At 44.2% G+C, this 13,715-nt stretch overlaps 1 protein-coding gene across 4 annotated transcripts in view; it reads right to left on the bottom strand.

Moving 5' to 3' along the window:
• Positions 1-152: 152 nt before the first annotated feature.
• The window catches only part of LOC123501557 (serine/threonine-protein kinase 3-like), a 35,849-nt gene continuing 22,286 nt past the window's right edge, over positions 153-13,715 (bottom strand). For 3 of the 4 annotated variants that reach the window (XM_045250450.1, XM_045250451.1, XM_045250453.1), the window contains 7 exons: positions 12,484-12,703; positions 11,957-12,036; positions 11,570-11,698; positions 11,072-11,392; positions 10,438-10,461; positions 9,349-9,477; positions 153-9,149 (listed from right to left, as the gene is read on the bottom strand). In XM_045250450.1, the coding sequence (XP_045106385.1) occupies positions 8,991-9,149; positions 9,349-9,477; positions 10,438-10,461; positions 11,072-11,392; positions 11,570-11,698; positions 11,957-12,036; positions 12,484-12,703 (1,062 nt within the window). In that variant the 3' untranslated portion in view covers positions 153-8,990. The remainder of the gene's footprint in view (positions 9,150-9,348; positions 9,478-10,437; positions 10,462-11,071; positions 11,393-11,569; positions 11,699-11,956; positions 12,037-12,483; positions 12,704-13,715) is intronic. The other variant, XM_045250452.1, reaches the window with a different exon arrangement.

Below are 13,715 nucleotides of genomic sequence, written 5' to 3'. Positions count from 1 at the left end.
TTAACTGTGCATGGAATAAGAGAATGGAAAACTGCATGATTTGGAATGCATAAAAAAATAATGATCAGTTCAACAGAGAACAGTGCATGCATTCTACAGAACTTCACCATCAACTCCCTTCCCACACAACAAGGATGAATAACAAGAAGGCGTATGTATTGTTATTTATTTTACATGATCTACAAAATACTCTTGGGCATCTGAGCACCCAACACACAAGAGGGTTAGGGTGTGAGGAGGGGACCTGGGCCAGTAAAAGTACGGAGTCACGGAACACAGGCAGAGAGTCACCCACACACTCACGGCCACACCACCACCCTTGCCTCCCGCAACAAGGCAGGGAGAGAGCATGCAGGCAATGCAATGCAGAATGGAGAGTCTGATGCAATAGTGACAAGGAGTTACACCTTGTACTGATTTTTATGATGAGTAGGTGGGATTTCAGTAGTGGCACCAATGAAATAAGGATGGAGTGGTAGATGAATGGAATAGAGATTACATAGACATAATGCAGAGTTAGTAGGATGAAAGGTGGTGTGTAGGAAGGTATGGGTTACAAAGGAAGTGCCGTGTCATGGTCTCGGCAGCTTCCCTCAAGGACGGGTGGTGTGGTGTGAGGTGCAGGTGACTCACTGGAGAGGTCCGTTAGTTCATTATTGCATAGGTGACTTGGGGGAGGCAACACACATCACCTCGGTCGGGGTAATGTCAACACTTGTTACAAAAATTAGTAGATTTTGACATTCTTTTTGTTAATATATATTTGTATGTATGTATATATATCTATTTATTACAATAACAATCTGTAGTCAATTGGTTTTGGGTTGTCAAAGGAATATTCGTAAAATCAGTCCTTGCCCTGAGAGAGATTGGTGAAAGTCTGATGAGTTTGTTTTTTGAAAAGTCTGGTTATTTCACATGTTGGGGGGAAGGAGAAACTGTATTGAAATGCAAGACCTACACTGGTAACTGGTAAGAGTCAAAAATACACTATAGGTTAAATACACCACTCATATCCCATTCATTCACACACATACACACGTGCACACACACACACACACACACACACACACACACACACACACTAACAGCAGCAGCAGCAACACACCACATAACACATCCATCCAGAACACTATTACTGCCAAAACAAACATGCACTCACAGACTGACTCCCTCTCTTCTACAATGCTCAAGTCTGTCATGTGGGATTGCCATATACCTGACTCCTAGACACTCCAGCATACTCATCTTGTAACTGCTGCCTATCCTTCCTCTTTTTCTCGGTTCACAGGGCTATCAATGAACACATACATGCACACACACATCCAAACACACACACACACACACACACACACACACACACACACACAAAGGTTTTGAGTTTTGTTTTATTGTTTTGTTTTTCTTCCCACATTCTCGGCACGTTAGAATTGTTTATTTTGTATTTCATTTTTTTTTGCCGAGTCCAAACTAGTGTATAGTGTTGTGGTTTCTCTTGTTACACTCTGCCCAGCTCTCTCCCACCCTCACAGAGTCATCACCTCTTACTATGAAAGGCATTAGTAGTAGTAGTAGTAGTAATCATAGTAGTAGTAGGTGAAAATGGTAGTAGTAAGCCATGTAAGTAGTGTTAAGTAGGTGTTACAGAGACTGAAGTGTTCCCTGTGATGTACGAGAAATGAGTGTAGTGTAATGAGTAACACTTGGAAGAATAACATCACTACTACGGCAATTACTACTCCCACTGCTACTTTGACTATTACCTCTACAGAACATTAGGCAGCACAGAAAAACTTACATGTCTAGGATGATTTAGTCATATATACACAATTTGTACTCCAGTCTCGCCACTCTCCTGTTTTTTTTCTCTTCCGTTCGCACTGATTTGTTGGTTCTCTTTAGGTGCAACAACTGCTTGTGGTCTCATTACCTGAGTCTAAAGTAAAGGAGGCTGATTCTTTAATACAACTACAAAGGAAACATGTCAAATTTTACTCTAAAAACTGACAAGCTAGAGGGTAAAATTGAAGATTGCAAAACTGAATAGAAAATTGCTTTAATTTAAGAAAAACCATATGTAATAAAAAATGCAAGTATGAAAGAAAAATCACAATAAAACTGGAAAATATGAGGAAAGGAGACAAATAAAATAACCTAAAATTCAATAAAAAAAACATTTCACATCAAGGAATGACAAGAAAGGGAGATCAATAAAATTTCTTAATCATTCGGATAAAAAAACATTACGGTACCCACTAATCAATAAATGAAATGCACAATAAAGACTGAATGGGACTGGGGTGAATTAATGTGAAGGAGCGGGCTGGTTAGTACAACTTTGGCATGAATAGCTCGCACTGAACACAAGACATACACACACACAAACTCTCACTCACTCACTCCCCCATGAGACACAGACACAGAGAAAGAGTACAGATTGACACACCCTCCTTGAAATGGTGTGTGTGGCAGCAACCACTACCACACCGTCATTTGAATGGATGAGCTGTTTTCTGTATATCAACCCACTGCTTGTGTGTTTCTCCGTGTCCTGTGTTAAGAGCTAAGAACGTGACAATGAGGACTCAAGATGGAGGCCACAGTAGAGATCACTGAGATGGTGTGTGATGTGGCTTCAGTGAGGAAATGTGTCACCACAAATGCCTCAGGATGGACTATGTCAAGCCATTAGGGTTAATAATAAGTCTACAGAACATTAGGAAAAACCCTTGTCAAGAGCACTGATGATGATGGATTAAAACTACTACTTCAACAAAGAAATGGCAGCTGACATACCCAATCAAGCCTGAGTGATACCTGTGGAGAACTATGATAAAAGAGGAAACAGAAGTGTAAAAATATCAAAATGCACTGGAGAAGCTGAGGAGTCAAGAACAAGAACTCTCAACTAAGGCAGGAAGTGGAGGAATTGTGGGAGAAGTGCTTATGATGGCTGGTAGGTGAGTGGGGTGTGAGTGAGGGAGGTCCACAGTGTTGTTGTTCCTACCACAATGCATCAATCATCAATGTTATCAGCCACGTTCACTGCAAGGCACCACAGTTCACACTCACACATACAAACACACACCACGCATGCCACGCACTCGCTAATATGAAGGAGCTGAACGAATTATGAAGTATGAGGAGGGAAGGGGCCTGTACACTAGAGAGACACAGGGAAAGAGAGACAGAGAACTATACAGTGTGCTCGTAGTACAAACATTATACAGAATATACAGCTATTATGATACAGGTTGAATGCCCCCAGTTAGGTTACAGCTGTAGCTATATACACAGGATGGTTACAGTAGTGTTGACTGTGTATTGCTTGAAGGGGATGATGGTAGTGATGGTGATGGTGTGGTGCAGCAGGAGGGAGGGAGGGGGAGTCAGGGAGGACACAAAGGGCACCACACACACATGCCTAGCCACTGGGTCACCCTAAGACGACCTTTATAACTCAGAAACCAACGATATAGATTCACATTCTCAAACACTTCCAGCTCCCATCAGGATTTTTCCAAGGCCAGGGAGACGATTGGTTGTGCTCCTGTGAGTGTCTGTTTCCTCATTAGTGGTGTAGAATCCACACTAAACTATTACTAGTCATGAAAGCACCCTTGAAAAACCAAACACCCTTCACTGGAGCCTGGTAAACAAGTCGAGGTAGGAAGGCAGAATATTTGAGAATGAGAATCGTAGTTTTTCACTTCAAACATCTAAAATACAATTTTCAAACTAGCAAAGGTACAGTAAATATCTTCTCTATTTTGTTAACATTTGTATAACGTTGAGTGGGTTGCTTTACGAGACAAGGGGACGCCAAAAGTACCGAAAAAGTTACACACCAGTTTGGGTTTTTTTGGGAAAAGGTTTAATTCTCAAAGATATGATGAGGATTAACTTGGAAATGAGATCCCTAAGATTTCATCAGGTCATCAAAAACATATCACATAGTAATTATGTGACACCCTGTAAGCCCTAGATGAGTGTAGTGGTTTGGGGAGGACAAGGAAGAGGAATAGAAGGAGAGGGAGTGTACTGTAGCTTCATCTCGAGGCAAGTGGGACATGTGAGGGGCACACTGGAAGCCAAAATATTCAACCTCATAGAAGCACCTGGTAAATGTGTGCCTTTCTGTTTGTTTATTGCAGGTAAGTGTGTCTACCATGAATCACTTTCCCATGTGGACTCAAAACCTTTTTCTTTATCCTTTATCAGCAATTGAATCCCTCAAAACCTCCCATGGAAACTGTTGTGGCTCAAAAGTTATCAAATTTTGTAGGATTAGTGTAAAGGTTTGTGTGATGTGTGAGCAAAGCAGAGTGCCAGCACCTGAGTGTTGAGTGCTGGCCTCATACTTGTGACATAAGAGTGTCTTCTAGTGGCAGCATGTCTTAGCTTAGGAAAAATTCATGAATGCATGTTGATAATAATCTTAAAGCACTGCAAGTCTGGAATGCTCCTTGACACTGGTAGTAAGTAAACAGCTTAGTAAAGTCTGGTTATTGGGTTATATTAAAAAATCGTAAATGTTTATAAATGCAATATAGTAAAACCCTCAGGAAACAATTAATCATTTGCCAGCCTGAAGCCCTCCCTGCCTTCCTCACCTGCCAGGACACCCACCTCATTTAGGCACTGACTCAGGTGAGGCAACGTAGCCTCCACACACCTGACGCAAGCAGGGTGCACTCCACCACCCACAGACACGTGACAATGTCTGAAATGTGAGCAAATAAGTTTATTGACCAGGTGCTGCAGGCAGGCGAGGGAGGCAGGGAGTGTTGTGTTACTCTGGGAGGGGGAGAGAGGGTGTGGTACAGGAATGGGTGTGGCTCTGGCCTGTACTGTGTGTGTGTGTGTGTGTGTGTGTGTGTGTGTGTGTGTGTGTGTGTGTGTGTGTGTGTGTGTGTGTGTGTGTGTGTGTGTGTGTGTGTGTCTGTGTGTCTGTGTGTGTGTGTGTGTGTGTGTGTGTGTGTGTGTGTGTGTGTGTGTGTGTGTGTGTGTGTGTGTGTGTGTGTGTGTGTCATGCAGTACAACTTACTCCTCCACTGACTGCCTGACTGACTGACTGGCTGACTGATTCTCAGCACTGGGAGATTCACAACAAACACAGACAAACACTGAACGCATCACTGAACACATTTCTCAAACATTTGACGCTGGAAGAAACGGAACACAAACTATGCAGTGATACTAATCCTACACAAATAAATAGAAATTACCTAACACTAAATTAGTCAGTAATTCCCTACTAACTCCTACTAACATTAAAAACTTGGTTGGCTGTTGTCACTGGTTGTTTATAAGTTACAAATAATATAAAGAAATATACATAGGTTTGTATATATACGTACGTAAAACACATGGAAGAGTCTGCTTTAAATTAGATATGGGCACTCCACCGGCCGGCTGACATCAACATTCATCAGCTTCCACCTCTTGCCACTTCTCATCCACAGTCAACACACACTCTTTGGCTTCAACTCCTCCACTCTGGGTCCACTCCTCCACCGGCCACCTAAACACCCCAGCATGGGGGAAGCTGGCGCAGTGGAGGGCAAAGATGACACTGTCTGCGCTCCACTTGCATTGAGAGACGGAGCCACAGAAGGGATGACGGGAAGGAAGGATGGGAGGGAAAGGAAGAGGGACACATGCATCACAGTAGTATAAAGTTCTATACACATATACAAAGATTCTACACATCTTATCTTACAGGAATCCTTTCTTCTTTTGTTTTCTTTCCTTTGTATTATCTTCCATTATTCAAATATCTTCCAGTACAAAACCTTCACTCATTTTTCTTCTTCTCCATGTTCCTGGCAAAGCAAGACATGGAACAGGGTAGAACAGGGCTGTGGAGCCGAGGCATTGGAAGCAGAAGCAATACTGGATCACCGGAGTTAACATCAGAGGCAACACAAACTGAGAGAATTGTAACCAACAGACAGAATTAGAGGTGAGGTGACATGTAGTGAATCCACAGCCCTGAGGCATAACACAACAACACTCCTGCTGTGCATTACCTGTCCACACTAAACAGGTCTAGTTAGAAGCACACACACCCTGGTACACACACATACGTACACACACACACACACACACACACACACACACACACACACACACACACACACACACACACACACACACACACTAAGGAAGGCAGGGAACAACATAGGGTAAGTCTTGGCACACATACTAACGTACAGACTAGCCTGAGTGAAGACAACCAGACCCCTTCTCTTTGATTATCCGATATAACACTTCTTGAGACTTCAACACACAAAACTATCAGTATAATACGTCATAATGTAACATGGCATCCAGCAGTGCAGCATTGAGGCAGGCCGCCCCAGCCACCAAGAGACCGTAAGTAAACACCACACAAGAGTAGGATATTGAGGAACCACTCTTGTGTTTCTGTACCAAATGATTCAAGACAAAGCAATGGAAAACACATGAGATTCTCTGCCATACTTGCCCTCCTTCTTTCTCTTTCTCTGTCTCTCTCTCCCCACACCCCTGGAACCTACCTTCATCTCTATTACAACTACTATCACGATGGCTGAACTAAAATAACACAGACCTTTAATTATTGTTATTCCATCATTTTTGTGCTGTACGCTTCCATCCCCCGTCCCTCTCCCGTCACACACCTGCCATGCCTTGGAGTCTCGGAACACAGTAGTAGTTATGGCACCATCGCTGGTCACACCTGCAGCACAGCATGACCCACTGACATCAAAGGAGGAGAGAATGCTGCTGCTGCTGCTCCACCTACCACCGTCATCTTCAAATAGCTACCATAAAATAATGAAGAAAACTATTCATATGACAAATTTCACTAACATTTTTACTTCATTATAAGGAAAGATAAAAATTTGGTTGCTATCAAATTGCAAATATAAAGTAACATTTCAATTGTTTTGAGATTTTTTTTTTATATATATTTTTTTTCTTATTTTTCTTCTAATTTTTGAGTGAAGAGACAACAGCTGGCTCAGGACAGGGAACAAAAGCAGCAAGACAAGACCAGACGAGGCAGCAGAGCAGGACAAAACAAACCAGACAGACACAGCGCTGCATTCCCTCCATCCTCCGTAGCAAGGAGCATCCAAAGCTTCATCCAAAAAGATCAAACCTCAACAAGATGAACTGCCACACTCCCCATCACTCCAGTGTCCATGTGTTCCACCAAGCCTTCCCCTTCACCCTCTCTGCTCTCACTCCAGGCAGAGTCAACCAAACGCTCTCCTCCTAAGCATAAAGTAATCCTGGAAGCCTAAGATTGATCCACTAAAAGAAGCTGTTATAAGATATGTAATTCTGAAGCTTCAGTCACAAGATCCCTGATTTCTGAAGTTTTAATAAGTGATATCGCCAGCGCTGCCGCTGCTGCTGCTGCGCATCGTGAAGAATAAGTGAGTGTCTACCACGATGAATTTTGTGTTGATACAAAAATAATCTGAGGTTTGGTACTTGGGTTCTAATTGATATACGTATTCTAGTTTTGTTATGGCAACTGGAAAAGAACCTTCATACACGCCGCCGCCACCGCCTGGGAAGGGTCAGACTGGCACACTACCTACATGACTGACCGTCAATGCACAGACTGCTCAGCGCTCTCGTCTCTTCCCGACAAGACACGCACGAGAAAAATCTACAAGCTTTCCCGCTGACTTAAAATAACACAAAGATTCAAGCCCTGACTGAGGCACTTGTACCAACAGGAGGGAGGAGCACACCGGCCACTGCCGCCGCAGCCACGATGGCCCAGCGCTTCCCTCGAGTTAGTGACCTGGGCTGGGAAGATCTGTATTATTTGTCTGACTAGAGGTAACATGCGATCAGTCCCCTGTGACACTGCAACACCTCCACCGCCTGCACTGCCCACCCCATCACGCCACCAGGTTCACTCACCCGCACCCAAATGCAGGCTGTGTGGTGCCCACTGCCACAGCCACCCCACATATGGGAAGCTGTGGGCATCTGATACACACACACACACACACACACACACACACACACACACACACACACACACACACACACACACACACACACACACACACACACACACACACACAAACGCGCAGGCAGCACACTTGGGTTTGGCCTTGATGTGCGTGAGTCTTCCCGGCCACCGAGTAACAGGAACTTGGATGAGGAACTGAAAATGTTTTCATGTTGAGATTTAGAAATGCAAGTCCAATCAGACGGTAGTGATTCAGAATGATTCGGTTATGAGTTCCAATGTTTCCACTTCCCTTAAAATTATAATGTGGCCTTTCTTGGCTTACTACTAAGACGGCATCGTCCCGACAAGACTTGGCCTCCACTGGGAGAAAATACTGATCACGACACTCACTAAGACGTCTTGCCTCTCGCCCTGTGCCGACAGGGAGTGCCAGCCGTGCAGCAGCAGTGCCCAGGGACAGGTGTGCTGGCGCTCCCCAAATAATGCCATCTCTCAGGGCCAGCCGGAAGCAGGCACATCTGTGAGCCCAGCGCAGCACACTGTCTTTAGTAATACTGGGGTCCCTCCTCGAGGTCGGCAGTGCTCGGCCAGGGAGGCGCTGGATCCTGTCTTGGGCCCCGCCACTCCCTGCCTCTTGACTCCCTCCCTCCACACAGGACTCGCTCTCCAGCCAAGCAGTGTTGAGCAGCAGAGAAGTCCCTCAGGGTTGGAGGCGCTGCCACAGACACACGCCGCACACACTCACACATACACGTAGCCTCACCACAGCCAGACATGAGGTGAATCACGGCTCCCTCACAGCTTGGGGTGCACTGGTTCCCAACGCTAACACTTCCTTGTGTGCTTCCTTCTCTCCACTCTGCCTCTCCACCAGAAAATCTGAAGCAGCTTCAAGTGCAGCACATGCCACAGCTGTGCTGCGTGCCAGCAGCAGCGGCGCATCTCAGTCAGTGCGCGCCATGCCGACCACTGCAGAACACCTCCTAAATACACGACTAATGTGCTAGAAATTCTGTTGTCTCTTTCGCTTCTGGTCCATGGCGTCCAGGATGGGCTGCCGCTTGGCCTGGTAGCGCTGCCGCAGCTCGTCAATCTCCCGCTCCATCTCCTGGTCCAGCGTGGCCATGCGCTGGTGCAGCTCCTCGTACGTCAGGTGCTTCAGCTGCCGGGGAGACGAGGTCACCCATCAGCCAGGGAACAGATCATTGCAAAACTATCGACCTTACAATGTTACATACTTTGAAAGTGCAGTGTTCAAATTCACTTATGTCATTGATGAAAGGAAATGCATCAAGAAAGTTACAGTGAAAGGGTTAACACATCAATAAAAACAGGTCATAGTAACAACAACAACAACTCACGAAATCAAAGTCTCCATCGATGAAGGAACGCTGGAACTTTGGCTGGTTCTCTGCCGCCACACCACGGGCAGGCGGCGGCCGGTGATGGGCTGGGTTGTTCATCTGCACCAGCTGTCTCTGCAGATCATTCTGCAACATACCACAACCCTCAGTGCTGCCACCACCACCCACTGCAACACTTAGTCTACCCACTGCTACACCCTTCCTTGCCACCCACTCACACCAACCAAAAAACTATCTGTGTCAATACTGAGAGAGAGAGAGAGAGAGAGAGAGAGAGAGAGAGAGAGGAGAGAGAGGAGAGGAGAGAGAGAGAGAGAGAGAGAGAGAGAGAGAGAGAGAGAGAGAGAGAGAGAGAGAGAGAGAGAGATTAAGACAAACTGTAGTACAAGATGCACCAATAATCTGGCAAGATGTATAAAGAAAAGAAATCCATATCTTTTAAAGAAAGTTTGAAGCTTTGAAATGTCTGAAAACAAAGACCTGGCAACCAATATGAAGTAACATCAACAACAGTCTGTCCTTCCATCAAGCTACATCACAGCAATCAACAAGTCAATGCAACCAATCTACAGGTGAACAAGTAGCAGCACCAAAGTGACATCAAAGCAAGCATAAATGACACTCAGCACTCAGTCCCCATTACTCCTGTCGTTCCTCTCCAGTAGAGCAGCACAGAGTCGTACCACACAACACAGGGAGGCAGTGAGTGATGAGAGGAAACAGATAAATCACAGATACACTCCCACCAGTGTTATGCCTCTGAATGTGTGTATGAAAAACTGTGCCTCTTCTGTAACACTAGCTAGCCACACAACACAAAGACAGACAGACAGAGATGAGAGGAAACAGATAAATCACATATACATTCCTACAACTGCTGTGCCTCTGTTTGTGTGTGTATGGAAAACTGTGCCTCCTCTGTAACACTAGCCAGCCACACAACACAGGCCAGGCAGTCAGTGATAGGAAGAGACAAAAAGTGATAATGCATTCCTGGATGGACAGACTGGTAATACTGACACCCTCAATCATAAATCCCTCAATCAATCATCCTATTCAACCATGAAAATTTTGCCTTCTACTCACATTTTTCTCCTCCTCGCCCATTTGCTGGTCAGGGCAGAATATGTGTGGGAGGCAGGAAGAGGAGTTACTTGGGTTAAGTCAGTGGCTTAGCACTATCTCTACTGCTACTGCTATTACTCCTACTGCATGTTATATGTCAACACATCCCACATTACTTGGCAAAACATCTTGAGACACAATGGGTGGTGGTATGGTGACTAATATCAGCATTCCCTTGAGGTGATACTAAATGTTGCATGTTATATTCAGAGCAATGTGGGAAAAGTATGAAGTTCCCCTTACATTGTTACTGTCATCCTCACTCAGTATGCAATAGTTTTAAGAATAAAGAGGAGGAAGAATGCCTGAGAACCAAAATATGTGTTAAATTCAAGAAAAGGAGAAAAATAAGAGGTTGTTTAAGTAATTATAAAACCATTCCTCCATACAGAATAAAATTAATAATGGCTGTCAATTAAATAAATAAGTAAAATGTGCAAAAATAATAATGAAACCATCCGTCCATACATAATTAAACTAATGTAAGCTATCAATAGAATAAAGAAAAAAGGTATAGAAGCAAAAACAAACTGTATACAGAATAAACAGTTGTGGTGTGTTATACAAGAGTCAGTTGTCACACAGGTCAGCTCACCTCAAACTTCCTGCGCTCCTCAGCAGACAGTGGCTTGGGCTGGGGGTGCACCACTGCCGGAGGGCTGTACACCATGGTGCCTTCCCCCGTGGGGTACTGTTGCTGTGGCGGCTGCTGCTGCTGCTGCGCTTGTTGCTGCTGCTGCTGTTGCTGTAATTGCTGCTGGGACTTCTGCTGTGCATGTTGCTGCTGTAGTTGTTGTTGTTGCTGCTGCTGTTGGTTTAGATGCAGCTGCTGTGGCTGTATGGTGCTAGGCTGTGCAGACTGCTGTGGTAGGTGTGCCTGATGTTGCTGTGCTAGGTGCTTGTCGTCCACTGTCACCTGCACAGCACAGCATGGCACGGCAGCACAGAGATGGTGGAAGAAAATAGAAAGAGGTCAGTTATACAAGGGATAAACATAACAAAACACAGCACAAAGTCATCAAGTGTGTAAGAAAGTGATGGAAACACAGCACGTCTCAATCCTCACAGCAACACTTAAACAACTCTGGCTTGCCTGTGAGGACTGCATGGCGGGGTGCTGCTGGGACACAATGGGCCGTCCTGTGCCTACATACTGCTGCGGCGGGGACACAGCTTGCTGGGGGGAGGAGCTGCTGTTGTCCTTCACTCCTTTGCTCCTCGCCTGCCGGGACACACCACACTTCACACCAACGCTACTCACTCCAAATGTCACAAACACGTTCTGACACACTTCAGCGCCACTTTACTACTTTCAAAGGGCTCCAGTTAAAGTGACACAGGTTTCTAAGGGTGTTTATATGGTTGTGGTGATATATATAATAAGATTTCTGTATTATTAACTTCTTTATTCATCTGTGTGGGCTTTAAAAACATAGTCATAATGGGAGAGAAAAAGGTTTGAGAATAAGGAAACACCCACCTTCTTCTCCTGCTCCTTCTTGTCAAAATAGTCGAGAAAGAGAGGCCGGTCTACCCTCTCTCCTGGCGCTGTGTCATGTCCTGAGGGAGACAGAAGGATAACCATTACACCTCCACCGCCAGCCTCCATCACTCCACAATTCTCACTATTCACCTATGTATTTTGTCCATTCAAGCTTTACAGAGGCTAGCCATTAATGAAAAAGCCAGATATCAAAGTTCAAATGTCTGAATGTCTACCTGCCTATTTTTTTTTTTTTCTTTCTTTTTATGTAAGAGGGAAATCTGGCCAGGAGTAAAAAAAAAAATAAATTGATAAAAAAAAAGGCCCACTGAGTTAAATAAAAAATATGTATAGTCAGAAGGGGATTCTGAGAATGGTATAGGAGTCTTAACCTCTTCACTATTTTAATCCCTTGATAAGTGTCTGAAGCTGTATCAAATCACCAAATAGTAAGTAGAATGAATATGGAAATGTGTCCTGGTACTTAAGAGGTTAAAACACTTGTTGCTGTTTCTTCCACTTACTTTTCATGGTGGAGTCTTCATCCTCCTCCTCATTGTCCGAGTTGATGACCATGGTGCCCAAATCCGTGCTGAGAGTGCCAGTGCCTCCACCCAGCGCTCTGAGAGTGCCACCATCGTCCACCGGTGCCCTGAGGGTCCCGTCGCTGGGCAAGGGTCTGAGGGTGCCACTGTCACCACTGCTGTACCTCACCATTGTGCTGCTGTCCACTTCATCATCATCCTGCCCACGGTGAGGTTTGGAATGCTTGTTACGCACACGCACACACACGCACACACATCTCAGTCCTGGAACACTTGTCCTTCTTCCTTCAGTCCCTTGGGACATTTAAGAAGAGTACAGAGGCAGGAAAAAAAATGCCCCTAGATGCCAATTAGATAAGACCTAAAATAATGTGTAAATAATAGTAATAAAGCTACCAGTAGGTGTAATACAAAGGACTTAGTGCTAAAGGAGAGTAATATAATGTAACATAAGTAATTTAATTGTGTAATAATGAAGAAAATAATTAAGAAACAGCATAACTGTAAACAAAAGTTCTGATGAGTGCTGGATGGGACTTAGATGAATAATATCAATTGAGTAATGTTAATAAATAGAGCTTAAAGTAAACAGTGCAAACATGCTGTTGGTACACACACACACACACACACACAGACACACACACACATGCTGCTATTGACACACGCATTATTTCCACACACACCATGGTAAGTTTAGTAACATTGAACATTGTGAGGGAGGTGTACAGTGTGACGCTGGCCATGCAAAGACAAGCAGCACAGGAAGAATGAAAAGTAATGCTGTGATGTTAACTAATTCTTGCCTTATACAACATACACGTGCATGCATTGACATAAGCATGCCACACAGCACAGCACAGCACAAAACAAAACAGATACATGCTAATACACACAGTAAGCAGAAAATAAGCATCAATGAGTTTAAAAGTAAGCGCGCACACACACACACACACACACACACACACACACACACACACACACACACACACACATGTACACAACAATCAGTGCAAAAAAATAAATACTGAGAAACAAGTATGAGAAAAAAACAAATACAATCTAATAAAAAAGGAAAAAGTGAGTTTAAACTGGAATTTAGGAATAGGAAGAAAAAAATTGACTTATGGGTAGATTTTTACAGGGGAATCTTGAATTATAATGTTAAAAAATAAACATACAAGCCAAGCAAATACAAACAAGCAAATCATTCA

This window comes from Portunus trituberculatus, chromosome 9 (assembly GCF_017591435.1).
Source record: "Portunus trituberculatus isolate SZX2019 chromosome 9, ASM1759143v1, whole genome shotgun sequence".
Taxonomy (NCBI): domain Eukaryota; kingdom Metazoa; phylum Arthropoda; class Malacostraca; order Decapoda; family Portunidae; genus Portunus; species Portunus trituberculatus.
The sequence above is the reverse complement of the archived record's forward strand: the minus strand, read 5'-3'. Positions and strand labels throughout refer to the sequence as shown.